The 14,572-nt window shown below is 48.4% G+C and overlaps 1 protein-coding gene across 3 annotated transcripts in view; it reads left to right on the top strand.

Moving 5' to 3' along the window:
- NSDHL (NAD(P) dependent steroid dehydrogenase-like) overlaps positions 1 to 13,154 on the top strand; it is a 37,957-nt gene extending 24,803 nt beyond the window's left edge. For 2 of the 3 annotated variants that reach the window (XM_036739897.1, XM_036739896.1), the window contains 5 exons: positions 39 to 185; positions 4,375 to 4,503; positions 7,018 to 7,160; positions 9,841 to 9,943; positions 10,260 to 13,154. In XM_036739897.1, coding sequence (XP_036595792.1) covers positions 39 to 185; positions 4,375 to 4,503; positions 7,018 to 7,160; positions 9,841 to 9,943; positions 10,260 to 10,592 — 855 coding nt within the window. In that variant the 3' untranslated portion in view covers positions 10,593 to 13,154. The remainder of the gene's footprint in view (positions 1 to 38; positions 186 to 4,374; positions 4,504 to 7,017; positions 7,161 to 9,840; positions 9,944 to 10,259) is intronic. The other variant, XM_036739899.1, reaches the window with a different exon arrangement.
- The last annotated feature ends 1,418 nt before the right edge of the window (positions 13,155 to 14,572 follow it).

The raw sequence follows: 14,572 nt of genomic DNA, 5'->3' as shown, positions 1-14,572 counted from the left end.
TGACTTCCTTTTTCCCTTTCTTCTGCTTGCCCATCCAGGATCTGTACCCTGCCCTGAGGGGGGTGAAGACGGTTTTCCACTGTGCATCACCAGCACCATCTTCTGATAATAAGAAGCTCTTTTATAGAGTGAACTACACTGGCACCAAGACAGTCATCGAAGCATGCAAAGAGGTTGGAGTTCAGGTACAGAGCACCAGCCTAGAGGACTGATGGTTTCAAAGTGGCGAGCACCCTGGCAATGACAATGACAATGACAGATCTTGGCCCTGAGATTTTGAGTTGGACTTGGCCTCTAGTCCCCCTCTCTCATTTCACAGAGAAGGAAGCAGAGGCCCACAGTAGGGAAAGCTCTTGCCCAAGGTTATATATAAGATTATAAATACAAAGGGGGAATGGAATCTAAGCATCTTGTTTTACAGAGAAGGAAACTGAGGCCCAGAGAGGGAGAGAAGCTTGCTCAAGATCACAAAGGTAGTAAGTGGCAGCACTGGAGTTTGAAATTGACCTTCCTGACTCCCAATCCAGTGTCCTTTGCAGTGTTGCATGCTGGGCCATCTTTTTCCTTGAACTCTGTCTGGCTGCCTCCTCTGAGTTTTTTGTTTTGGTATTGGGGTGGGGGGGACCTGAAAAATTGTTTTCTGTAAGTCATTGCTTATCTAGATGGGCAACTTTTCTGGAGGAACAGAGTGAGAAGGACAGTTGTATTTGATGTAGCCAGAGATAACTCTGGCAGTTGAAGGGTAGCTAATGGGTTCTTTTTGATATTCCATGATCATCTGATTATCTTGGTCTCAGATGAAAGAACCGTAACAAGTGGGTGCTGTCTGCCTTTTATGAAACCATGAGTTTGCTTTTGACCTGCTGACGTGGGGCTTAGAGGCCACGTGAGCTGAATGATCTGTGTAACGGGGGGGGGGGGGCTTGCTATATGCAGCAGCCCCCAATGCCACAAGCTGTGGGAAGCCCCCTGGGGGAGCTTAGCCAGAGCTACTACTTCCTCAACTCTCCCTGGGTCATCTTGTACAAATTAGAGCAAGAAAGGACCTTTGAGTTCATCTTGTCCAGCTAGGCCCAGAGAAAACTGACTGGCCTAAGTTCACATAAGTAATAATGGGGAGACAGAGTGTAGTTGAGCCAGGATCTCACTCCAAACAAGATAAATGAATTACTCAGCCCATTTTAATTATCCCAAGTTGCCCCACTGAGACCCTAAAGAGCTGTGGCATTTCTCTCCTGAAAAGTTTCTGGTTGCCACTAGCTTAGACCTCTTAGAAGGGCAAAGACAATTAGCACAGTCCTCTGAAGCTTGGATGGGGAAATCACCTGACCTCTCCTAGCATAGAAAATAGAGGCCTGGAGTAAGGAAGACTTGAATTCCAATCCTATTGGAGACACTCACTAACTGTATGACCCTGGGCAAGTTCCTTGAGCTCCCTGAGCCTCAGTTCCCTCATCTGTAAAATGGAAATAACAGCATCTGTCTCATTGACTGATTGCCCCAGACTTCAAAGCTTTCTACTAATTCAAGCAGTTATTACTGTTTTCCTTTATTAGTTGTGGCCCGTGGGTGGAGAGTTCATCTTTTGCCCCATGGCTAAGTGAACCTGAGGAATGTCAGGCCCTAAAGAGAGAGGTACTAAGTGTTTCTGTATGCCCCTTAGAGTTTACTGCTTTGTGGTTTTTACATAATGACCAGATCCAGGTTCCCACCCTGTAGGTCAAATTCCAGCCTAGAGCTGGGGATGGGAGGGGGGGTGGCAGCCACAGAATTATTGCCAGCGCCATGAGAATCCCCCTTTTGTGTCCCAAATATTGTCATGTGTTTTCTTGATACTACCAAAGGGTGCAGGGGTGAAGGAGGGGGTGGCCCGAAATTATGGGAGGTTTAGAAAGGGGCCCATAGGGGCAGCTAGGTGGTGCAGTGAGTAGAGCACCAGCCCTGGAGTCAGGAGGACCCGAGTTCAAATCCAGCCTCAGACACGTGACACATTTACTAGCTGTGTGACTTTGGGCAAGTCACTTAACCCCTGGCCTGCCTTCCCCCATCCAAAAAAAAAAAAAGTTAAAAAAAAGAAAGGGGCCCTTACAGTTGAGAAGGTTGGGACCCACTGCTTCATCGCTCAATGCAGTTACCAAACTCCACATGAACCTCCTCCCCACCCCCAAATTACTACCTTCCCCTCTGACCTCACTGAGATACAATTTGTATCTCTTTTTGACTTATTAGCAAGTATTATTTTATGGAATAGGTGTGTGTGTGTGTGTGTGTGTGTGTGTGTGTGTGTGTGTGTGTGTGTGTAATCAGTCTGTGAGCTCCAAAAGAGAAGGACTATGTCTGATCTCAACCTTGTGTGGCCCCCAATACCTTAACACAAGAACATACTGTAGTGGTGTACTCTAGCACTTAACCTAGTGCCTGGCACATAGTAGGTCCTTAATAAAAGCTTGTCAAGACACAGTAGGAGTTTTTTAAATGGTTATTGAATTGTTTGTAGGATCGTAGATTTAGACCTGGAAGGAACCTCAGAGGCCCTCTGGTCCAACCCTCTCCTTTTACAAGGAAGGAAATTGAGGCACAGAAAGGGGAAGTGGCCTGCCCAAGGTCATACAGGTAGTTAATAGTAAAGCCAGAATTCAGGCCCTCACCACCTTCTGCCTAGACTAGTATAATATCCTCTTGACTTGTCTGTCTACCACTAGATTCACTCCTTCCGTCCTTCACACATATGGGTCAGTCATTGCACATTTATTAAGTACCCGTACTATGTGGCAGGCACTGTGCTAAGATGACTGTGTAATCCTACCAATACACAGGAATGTTTACCTGCCTGATAAAAAAAAATTTCTATGCTTGTCCCTTCCCACCCAAATAAAGGACAGACTCCTTTGCCTGGAGGCTCCAAGGCTCTCTGTGGCTTCAAAGACCCTTTCTAGCCTCACTTCACACTACTGTCTTTCCCATACTCTTAGGTTCCTACCAAAGTCTGCCATTTCCCAGTCTTGTCCTACTGCGCATTTCCACATGCTCCTATGCCTCCCTCCATACCCCATAAACCCCCTCTCTCAATCCAGTGCCTTGAGCTAAGCTGGTCAGTTTCACTTCCTGTTCTTACCAGCTAAACACGATGGCATTCACCCCAATGACTGCAAATAGATCAAACAGATACATACTGAGCATCTACAGTGTGCCAGGCCCTATTCTAGGTACTGGGGATACAGGTAAGAAGGTAAGAAGAATGAAATAGTCCCTGCTCATAAGGACCAAGTCCCCATAGCCACCCCCCAGCATCCCTTGGTGAATGGCCTCATGGAAAGGGAGTTTGCTTCCGATCGGCCCCTTTGGGTGTTTATACTCTGCAAAGGTCCAGCCACTCTGTTTAACTGGAAAACCATTGAGTACCCCAATGAAGACGGGAGAATGATAGAGCCCTAGAAATCTTGACCATCTTTGAGTTTAAAAAGAGACTAAAAAGTGCTCGATTTGGAGCCAGAAGGCCCAGGTATGCCATTTCCTGTGTGACTTTGGGTCACATCACCCCTCTGGGCCTCAGTTTTCCCCTTTATAAAATCAGAAAGGCAAAGCATATGGCCTTCCAGCTTTAAATCTATGGACTCCGGACGGCCATCCCTCTTCATGGACTTAAAGCAAAAAAAATAAATAAATAAAAAGGATTGGAGCCAGCAAGGAGCGTGGGCGGGGGATTTGCAGTTCTACCTTTAATGGCAGCTTGTGTATCCATTAACCAGCCCACAAGTGTTTATTAAGTGCCCACTCCGGGCCCCTGCTCTGTACTCAGAGCAGGAGGGGAGGGGGAGCTGCGGGGGAGGGGGCGCAGCAGTGACAGGAGAGCGAGAAAGACAGAGAGGGAGAGAGAGAGAGAGAGAGAGAGAGAGAGAGAGAGAGAGAGAGAGAGAGAGAGAGGGAGAGAGGGAAGGCTTGGCTCTTAAGAGCAGGGACATTATAGTCTGCTTGAGAAGGCAAAGCTCAGGCATATGAAACAATTAGAGAACAGGACAGGACGACCTCTAATGAAATGCTAAATTGTGTGGGTGCAGACTGTGCTGACCTCTGGGAGACTGGAATTGACAGAAGGCTAGAAGGTGGGGAAATCAGGCAGAGTGTCTTCTTTGAGATGGGGGCCTGGAATCCACAGATCTGCTAAATGTGGTTAGAGGTGAACGAGTTCCCTTTCAGCTGCCCATTTGGTTTCCTTCCTTTGTGTGTGGGTGGGGGACACAGTGAAAAGAGAAGCCAGAGCCTCCAGGGCAAGCATTGGGGCCCTGTAGGAGCAAGCAGTGAGGAAATGGGAATTTTCCAGTAGGAATCACTCCTGGTTCATTCAGTCAAAGAGCATCTTCTCTGTCTTGGCAGAAATTCATTTTAACCAGCAGCGCCAGTGTCGTCTATGAGGGCGTCGACATCAAGAATGGGACTGAGGACCTCCCGTATGCCATGAAACCCATCGACTACTACACTGAGACCAAGATCTTGCAGGAGAGAGTATGTACTCGCTATTAAGCCTTTGGCTGGGGACCAACCAGAAAGGGCCCCTTAAAGCAGCTCAAGCCCCAGCTGGGGTCTTCAGGTTTAATCTGGTTGAGAAATCTCTCCAACTGTGTCGGGCTAGAGCTCTCTGGATTTCAGGGTAAAACTTCTCACCCCACCCCCCCCCCCCCCCCCCCCCCCCCCCCCCGCCAGTGCTGCCACCTCCCTCTAAGAAATGTAAAATCAGTTGTATGTGTAACACGTGTGACTTGTTTACTTGGTTACTAAGGGGAAATCAGAGGCACCCACCTCTCAGTAGAGAGAGGGGTAATGGGCTAGTGGGACCCATGTGGAGGCAAGCCCTGTTAGACTCGTCCTTTGCTTGCTTGGGTGATTTGTTTTGCTTACTTGTTGGTCTTTGTTACAAGTGAGGAGGATTTAGTTGCGGGGGAGGGTTGGGAGGGAACAAGTCATTGAGAAGTCACAAGGAGGTAGAGAAAGAGTATCGATAAAACATTTCCCCAGAAGCAGGAGCTGGCAGCTGGCGATGGTGAAGTCACCATGAGCAGTCGCTTTGGAGCTTAATTACCTTTCCTATTTCCTACCTTTTACTATTTTTCAAAGCAGGTTCTTGCTCTATTCTTTAATTTTTTAAAGCCACTTGCAAGCTTGACAGGCCAGCCTCCCCAAGGACAAAATAAGAGTTGAGCCCGGCTGGGCAGGCTGGAGGAGTCAGGCACCGAGGCTACCCCTTGAGGTGCCCCAGGACCCCTCCTGGCTGCAGATCGGGGGTAGGTCCCTTGGAGAGGGGCCCCTGAGAGCACGCTTGAGCACACATTACCCCTTTAGCTGAGTTGCTCCGCCCCATCTGTCGACAAGACTCAGAAACCTGTTGAAAAATGAGGGTAGTGCCTAGGAAATAAGGCCAAAGGATTGGAAATTTAGTAGGGCCCCATTTTTCCATGGGGTTGAAAGAGGGGCCCCTGTTTGTTTCTGTATGTTGCTCAATGCTGCTGAGTAGAAATCATGCCCGACTCTCAGGATCTCCCAGGGCTTCCCTTTGGCAGAACATGTTTGAGAAACCCCCATCAAATCTGCCATTCGCAGCCATGGTGGAGGGGGTGGGGGGCAGACCCTCTGTAAGAATGGTGACAGGAAACTTTCTGACTTGGAGAGCTGGTGATTTTTCAAGAGCAGTGTCCACAGGAGCATAGATTTGAGCTAGAAGCAGGTCAGAGGTTGGCATCTGGTCCGATCCCCTCATTCCTCCAAAGAGGTCCAGAGAGGTCAAGCAAGCGGTCCAGAGTCACACAGCTAGTACAGTGATGGTGGTGGAGCCAGGATTCTCTCTCTATTTAGGACTGTCTGAAAGCTGAGATACATTTGTTCCTGGCCCTCCCTTTAGAGCAGGCCTTCTTAACTTGGAGCTTTGGGGTTTTGTTTTAATAACTGTATTTCAATATGATTGCTTCCTCTGTAAGTCTGTGTGTTTTATTTGATGAATGTCAAAGCATTACTCTAGGAAGGGGTCAAGGGGCTTCACCAGACAGCTGGAAGGGTCCGAGACATACGCAAAAACAGTTAAAGCCTGCTTTGAATGAATATATGTATGAGTGAGGTAATGTGTGGGCTGAGAACCACAGGTTGTATTATGGTGTGGACTGTTGGATTTCTTTTAGGACCAGTACCTGGGCCCTTGTTGCCTTACTTTCTTTGGTGCCTAGCTAGCCCATAAGTGAACACTGAAGTACAAAGTAGCCCACGTCTTGCTGCCTGGAATCTCTAATGATATTAATGGGATTGTAGATTTAGAGCTGGATGGGACCTTCAAGCTTATTTATCCAGCTGCCTAATTTTACAGAGGAGGAAACTTGAGGCCCAGAGGTGTTTCACTTGGGCATAAGTGGCAGAGGCAGGATTTGAACCCAGGTCCTCAGGCATTACATCTGCCACACTCTCTGATGCACTATACTGTTCCAGGAGCAGTATTCCCTCCTCCAGCTAGGGAAGACTTCAATATCTGTGCAGTCCAAGCAAATTCCAGCTGTGAGTCAGCTTTATAGTTTTGTAAATGTCCTGGGGAGGGGTGAGGGTAGGGAGGGCAAGGTCTCCAGGGCCTCCCTGGTTTTTCCCTTCAGATTGTCCAGGGTTCTCTGACACCCCTTTCAAACTCTAACCTGGGCCTGGATGCCTTACCTATGCTAGTCCCAAAGTCCCCGTATTTGGCAGCCATGCCTCATTGTTGACTCATGGAGCCAGTGACCACCTGAAGCCCAGGTCTTCTTTCTTCTGTCTTTAGACCCCAAAGCGCCCAACTTAGCGCTTCCATAGTTGGTTTCTACCCAGTGTGCTCCTGTATGCCCTGACTTGGGACGTGCAGGGGACTCACAGTGCTGCTTCAGCAGTTCTGCCTGCTGGCCTTCTGCCTACTCCTCCTTCCATGGTGGCTAGATGCTGATGGCTTCTCACATCTGCAGACAGAGCCTAAGCTTCCTCAATGCCTTCTGATGTTTTCTTTTGCTTTCCCAGGAGGTGCTGAATGCCAATGAACCCAGCAGTAATTTCTTAACCACAGCAATCCGCCCTCATGGCATCTTTGGCCCAAGAGACCAGCATCTGGTCCCCATCCTTGTTGAGGCAGCCAGGAGTGGCAGAATGAAGTTTATGATTGGGTAAGCTTAGCGGCTGCTCCTTCCGCCATATTTCCACATCACTGCTCTTTCTACTTGCTGCCCTCCCTACCGCTTTTCTGCCCTTACAGAACACTTTGCAATTTTTAGTGCATTCTCACAGAACTATTGTATTTAATCCTCATCAAAGCCCTGTGAGATAACTAGGGCACAGTCAAGTATGTCCATTTTACAGATGGGTAAACTTAGAAAACTTAAATAACAAGCTCAAAGTCCTGCAGCTCCTAAGGAAAGGAGCCCAGAGTAGAATCTATTACCTGTACCAGAACCCAGGATAGTAAAAGTTGACATTTAAAAGAAATAACAATAAATAAATAATAAAATTGATGCAAAGTTTGCATTGCATAAGGACCTCTCATCGGATCCCTCTCTCAACCCTGTGAGGTTGGTACTTCATTATCTCCCTCTCACCAATGAGGCTAAGGCAAGTCTCTGAGAGGTAACGTGACTCGCCTGGAATCACGCAGTTAGGAAGTGTCTGATGCAGGATTGCAAGCCAAGCCTTCCTGACTCCAAGGCCAGTGCTCAACTTGCTCTGGTAACAACACTGCCTCTCCTAGGAGGCATAAGTAATGTGGAAAAAGAAGCGAGCAAGGGGCCCATTGATTTGATCATCCAAAGCATCCCCTTTGCATGTGATGCACTATGGAAGGCCTGCTATAAAGGTATAGCTACTAAATGCTTACTAATTTAAAAGAAAAATAAAATAGTTGTTTGGTTTGGGGGGGAGGGGCAGTGATTTGGGTTCTTGCTGTGGTTTTTCTTTAAATTGTTATTTGTTTTTAAGAGAAAGTCTGTCTATTCCTTTCTCATGTTTTAAGACCTCTTGGTACTTTTCTAAATTGTTCTAAAGATTTTAGAGTTTGATGGATCAGAAGTTGTGATATCTTTTTAGTTAACTTTTTTTCATTGTTGCTAAAAGTTTTTTGCTAATCATATGTGATCTTCTCCGGTCTCTAGGAATCTTACCCTCTTGGAAATATTTTGAAAATAGAACCTTGAGGGCTTTTAAAATTGTCTTGTTTCCAGGAGAGATTTCTTTTGTGTGTATTGCTACTTCTTCATATAGCACCCTAGGTACTGACTGAGCGGGTAGTATCCAAACGTGATCATGGTGCTGTTGTCACTGATGAAAATAAATCACCCCTGGACCCCCCCAAAAAAAACACCCCAAGAACCTGGCTCAAGAGACGCACAGTCCTTAGAATCAGAGGATGTCAGAACAGGAGAGTGGCTTTGACATCACCCACCCCAGCCTTGCCTCTGCCTACCATGTTTGGTAAACTTCCACAGAGGACAGACCCATGTGTGTGGATGGATAGTCACAGCTTCCAAAAGTCCGTAAACTACAGATCTTTGAAATTCCCCACCCTCCTTTCTCTTCTTGGCTCTGGCTGTCTTTTTCTTAGGCTTTTTTGAATGCTGTATTAAAAACTTCACATTGAACATAGGGTCATAGCTTTAGATCTGATAGGGACATATTGGAGGTCATATAGTTGGACCCTTCCATTTTTCAGATGAAGAAACTGAGGCCCAACTGTAATGCAAACGGCTGAACTGGAGCTGTTTCCATTTCAATGAATTCCTGTCCCTTCTTCCCAGTCCCCTTCGGGATCCTTTGTCCGTTCATTCTCATTCACTCTTTCTCCCTTGGCCCAGTTCGAGTTGACTCCTTTCTTCTGCCTTTTTTTTTGCTGGGTATTATTTCATAAAGGTCTCTCGGCACTTCTTTGTATTCCACACACTTGTCTGACTTAATTCCTTTATTGTGCCCCCTTGCATGGATGTATGACCATGTCTTTAACCACTCCCCTATTGTTACATGGTTTAGCGGTTTCCAGTTTGGGGGGTTTGCTTTCCCTCGCAGTTACATCTGATGCTGTGAGGTCAGCCTTTGACTTCTGTTGAATTCTTTCCTCCCTAGCCTTCTGTCTTCTCCCTACACTTCCTCCTCCTCTTTTCATTAGTTTAGATTGCTATCCCTCTCTAGTGCTCCATCTATTGCTTTGAGGAGCAAGAAAAGAAGGAAACAAGCAGGTCTTAAGTGCTTGCTACATGCCAGGCACTGTGCTAAGGGCTTTGACAATATTATCACATTTGAGCCTCATGACAGCCCTGGGAGGTAGGTGCTATGATCATCCCCATTTTACAGATGAGGAAACTGAGGCAGAAAGCCATGAACTGACTTGCCCAAGGTCACATAGCTAGGAAGTGTCTGAGGCTGGATTTGAACTCAGGTCTTCCTCTATGTTGTGCTACACCCTGTTTCTATGCAGGGTCAGGAAGAGTTGATGAGGAGTGGGGGAGGAGGGGAGGTCTAAGAAAGAGCAAAATATCTCTTCTGCTTCACTCCCAGGGTCTGGGAAGGGATATGTCAGAGAGGGGCTTTCCCTTCAAAGAGAGTACAAGGAAAATTAAGCACAGTAGGCCCACAAGGACAGCTGGGTGGGCAGGCTCTGGAAATGCCCAGCTGCCTTGTTTGAGTGCCTCTGGAGACCCTTAGCTTTGGCATACCTCAGGCTGCTGGAAAGACAGCAGCATCTCCAGGAGCCCCAAAAGGCAGCCACACTTTGATAGGCCCTCACCTCCGAGTTACCTTGAGCCCTGAATGCTAGTTCCCTGTTCCAGACACAAAGTCAAGCTTCTCCTTTTATCCCTACAGGAATGGGAAGAATTTAGTGGATTTCACCTTTGTGGAAAACGTGGTCCATGGCCACATCTTGGCTGCAGAACACCTTTCCTCAGACTCCGGCTTATGTGGACAGGTAGGTACTCTCGTTCCCAAAGGTTCATGTGACAGCCTTGGGCTTACAGAGACCCCCTCTGTCAAGCAAGTTGCCTGCATTGGGGTATGGAGGATTTGGGAATGGGTAGCCATTCAGAGAGGATCCTCAAATTGCTTAAGACATTGTTTTGTCATCTAAAGCAGAAGCAGTATTGGGTGAACCTGGAATCCGTTAGAATTGTTGGTCCTGGCTGCCATCTGTATTGCTTTCTCTTACTCTCTCTCTCTCTCTCTCTCTCTCTCTCTCTCTTTCCCCCTCTCCTCCTGTCTTTCTCTCTTTTTCTCTTCCTCTCCAGGCTATTCACATCACCAATGACGAGCCGATCCCTTTCTGGGCCTTCCTGTCCCGTATTCTAACAGGCCTGAACTACGAGGCTCCAAAATACCATATCCCCTACTGGTTGGCTTACTACCTGGCCTTCTTCTTGTCTCTGGTGATCATGGTAATCAGTCCTCTCATCAAGGTCAAGGCTACCTTCACACCCATGCGAGTGGCACTGGCTGGCACGTACCACTACTACAGCTGTGAGAGAGCCAAGAAGCTGTTGGGCTACCAGCCACTGGTCACCTTGGACCATGCTGTAGAGCGCACCGTGAAGAGCTTCTACCATCTTCGCAAGGCCAACTAAAGTGCACCCACCCCCAGCAAATAACTCCCTGGGGAAGCGATAGCTCACTCTTGATTTCCAGCCTGCACCTTGGGCCTCTGCTACTAAAAACAGGTTTCTCTTGGACCGGGGCCTCCTCTCTTTGGCAAAAGGGTAGAACTTCTGATGCCTTATTCTGAATGGTACTGCTTGGGGGGAGGGAAGGGACAGTATTGACCTTTGTAAGAACCAGCCCCCTTTGTATTTCCTTCAGATAAGGCAGCTGCCAATTCCACCTCCCCCTTGCCCTGACCACGGTTTTCTGTTCTCCTTTTGCCCTTTCCCTCCATTTTGCTGTTGTTTGAGCCCACCCTTGACGTTATTTGCACTCTGACCATCCCATCACCCGTTCACATCCTTATTACCATTCTGTGACCTCCCCCACCACCATCCTGGATTCACTAGCCTCCCCCATTACTGTCATTTTGGGCTCTTTGGCCTCCGCTGACCCCCCCATTTTGTGCTATTTGACACCCATCCCTGCTTCAATTTTGTGTTCTGACCACCCGCACCACCTCCATTTCGTACTCTCTGACTTCCTGTACCATCCCTATTCTGTGCTCTCTGACATGCCCCACCACCCTCATTCTGTGCTCTCTGACCTCCCCCGCCACCCCCATTCCGTGTTCTCAGACTACCACACCCATTCTGTGCTCTCTGACCTCCCCCGCCACCCCCATTCCGTGTTCTCAGACTACCACCCCCATTCTGTGCTCTCTGACCTCTCCCTCCACTCTCATTCAGTGTTCGCAGACTACCACCCCCCTACCGGGCTCTCTGAGCTTCCCCGTCACCCCGATTCGGTGTTCTCAGACTACCACCCCCCTACCGGGCTTTCTGAGCTGCCCCGTCACCCCGATTCGGTATTCTCGGACTACCACCCCCCTACTGGGCTTTCGGGGCTCCCACGCCACCCCGATTCGGTATTCTCGGACTACCAGCCCCCATCTGGGCTCTCGGAGCTGCCCCGTCACCCCGATTCGGTGTTCTCGGACTACCAGCCCCCATCTGGGCTCTCGGAGCTCCCGCGCCACCCCGATTCGGTGTTCTCGGACTACCAGCCCCCGTCTGGGCTCTCGGAGCTCCCGCGCCACCCCGATTCGGTATTCTCGGACTACCAGCCCCCGTCTGGGCTCTCGGAGCTCCCGCGCCACCCTGATTCGGTGTTCTCGGACTACCAGCCCCCGTCTGGGCTCTCGGAGCTCCCGCGCCACCCCGATTCGGTGTTCTCGGATTACCAGCCCCCGTCTGGGCTCTCGGAGCTCCCACGCCACCCCGATTCGGTGTTCTCAGACTACCAGCCCCCGTCTGGGCTTTCGGAGCTCCCGCGCCACCCTGATTCGGTGTTCTCAGACTACTACCCCCAGTCTGTGTTCTCTGACTACCACTCCCATTCTGTGCTCTCCGACCTCTCCCACCACCCCCATTCTTTGTTCTCCGATGTCTCTGATTATTCCCATTTTGTACTCTCTGACCACCCCCATGACCCCCATTCTGTGCTCTCTGACCTTTCTAATTACCCCCATTTTGTGCTCGCTGACCACCCTCACTACCCCTATTCTGTGCTCTCTGACCTCTCCCACTACCCCCATTCTGTGCTCTCTGACCTCTCCCACTACTCCAGTTCTGCGTTCTCTGACCTCCCCCAGCCTCATTTTGTGATCCCTGCCTTCCTGTACCACCCCCATTTCGTGTTCTCGGACACCCACCCCCACTGCCAATTTGTGCTCTCTGACATCTATCCCTACTGCTATTTTGTGCTCTGATCACCCTACTTCAATTTTGTGTTCTCTGACTGCCCACGCAGCTCCTGTTTTGTGCTCTCTTGACCATTCATGCCACCCCAATTTTATGCTTCAGTGAAAACCCCCACCTCCATTTTGTGCTCCCTTGCCCCGCCCCCTACTTTGTGTTCACCTGGCACCTAGTTGTGTGATCTTGAGCAAATTACTTCCCTTCTATGAACCTCAGTTTCTACATCTATAAAATGGGGATGATCCCATTCGCCCTATCTCCTTCACGGGGTTTGTTGTGAGGTTCATATCAGCTGACATGTGACGGTACTTTGTAAAGTGCAATCCGCGTGTAAATTATTTCTGTTACCTAGTGAGGGGAAGAGCTCCATTCTGTGTTCTGCAAGGAGTAACCCTCTTCCCGTCTACCAGTGCAGATTGAAGCCTTTTTATGCCTTAGGATATGGTTTCCGTGAGTTGCTGTGGCCAAGAAAGAATGCATTCCCTGGTGGCTTACCTTATGGAGCTAAGCCCCTCAGAGAACAGATGCCCGGTCTATCACTGGGCCCAGACTCTGAGCCTTTCCAGCCTGCTAAGCCTGCTTGAGCTCAGGCTCTGCCCACCGGCCACAGCCTTTGAGACCCTAGGGTCAAACGCGCCCCTATGCCCCATGAGGCATTGGTGGAGGAGGGAGCCATTACATGACATCACTCATCCTTTTCTACTCATTGGTGGGATACTTGGAACAACGCGCTTTTGAGTGAAATTTTCTGCTGTGGTTTTGCTTCTAAATAAAGTTCATAGTACTGTACCTGCTGCCTGGTGTGTTTCCATTCATTCTACAAACCTCAATTATTCTCAGTGGGGCAGGGCCCTTTGCTGCATGCCACAGGGAAGAGAGCCAAAGGGTGGGGGTGGAAGGGAAGGACAGAGATGAGTGAGGCCCAGCCCCTGACCTCAAAGACATTATCCAATCAGGAAAAGAATAGAGACAGTAGTAGTAGTAGTAGTACATCAATCCCAGTAGTGGACATCTGGGAAGATCAGAGAAGACTTCAGGGCCAAGATAGCATTGAAGCTGGGTCACCAAAACTAAGGTGGGGCTGGGGACATTCCAAGCAGGCAGAACTGTCTCAACAAAGGTATCAAGGCAACTGAAGCCTGCACATGATGACTAGGAAGTCATTTGCATGTTGGAGCGGAATAATACAAAGCTGGGAAGGTAGGTAGCCCTACATAAAGCAGCATATTTCTTAGTAAAAGGATAGATGGGGGAGCAAGTTCTCCTGTAAAGGCTATTTTGTTGCTCGTTCATTTCAGTCATGTCCAACTCTTCATGACCCATTTGGGGTTCTCTTGGCAAAGATACTGGAGTGGGGCTCTTCCTTCTCTAAACCTGTAGGGAAGGCTAAGGAGAAAGATACTGAGACAGAAGGAGTCTTATGTTGTTGTTCAGTTGTTCAGCCATGTCTGACTCTTCTTGACTCCACAGATCACAGCACACCAGGCCCTTCTGACCTCCACCATCTCCCAAAGTCTTATTCAGGGTGGTTTATCTGAGCTAGAAGCCTGAGTTGAAATCCTAACTTTGACACCCCCTAGCTGTTTGACTGGGCTCATTACCTCTATGGGACTCAGTTTTCTCATCTGTAAAATGGTATTCAAGAATTGGTAGCTATCATTGCCCTAGTCTTTGCAACTCCTTTGATGAGGTATTTCATGCTGTGTTGGACAAGATGGAGAGATGTGGGCTAGATGATGGAACAGCTCAAATACTCAGGTTCAAAGAATAGTTACATATTAATATTAATCATTTCATGTCAAGTTGGAAGAAGGTCTTCAGTGGGAGGCCCCAGGAATCTGTACTTGGACTTTTACTGTTTAACATTTTTATCTATGACTGGCAAAAGACATAAAGGCCATGCTTATCATATTTGCCGATGACACAAAGCTGGGAGGCCTCCAAAAATTCTAAGATGAAATTTAATAGGGCAAAACTAGGAGAATGGGTAGAGTAACAGAGAGGCTAATTAATGCTTAATGTCAGGAAAGGCTCCCTGGCACTTAGAGCTGTCCATTGGTATTCTTCAAGCAGGGGCTGGATGACTACTGTTGAGATATGTTGTGGTAGGATTTCTTTTGGAGTGTGAGTTGAACTCGATAGCTACTGAGATCCCTTATAAGTCTTAACAAAGTCTAGGATCCCATGACAGGCCTTCTCATTATATT

The sequence above is a fragment of the Trichosurus vulpecula genome, chromosome X, assembly GCF_011100635.1.
Source record: "Trichosurus vulpecula isolate mTriVul1 chromosome X, mTriVul1.pri, whole genome shotgun sequence".
Taxonomy (NCBI): domain Eukaryota; kingdom Metazoa; phylum Chordata; class Mammalia; order Diprotodontia; family Phalangeridae; genus Trichosurus; species Trichosurus vulpecula.
This window is presented reverse-complemented; position numbering and strand designations above follow the sequence as displayed.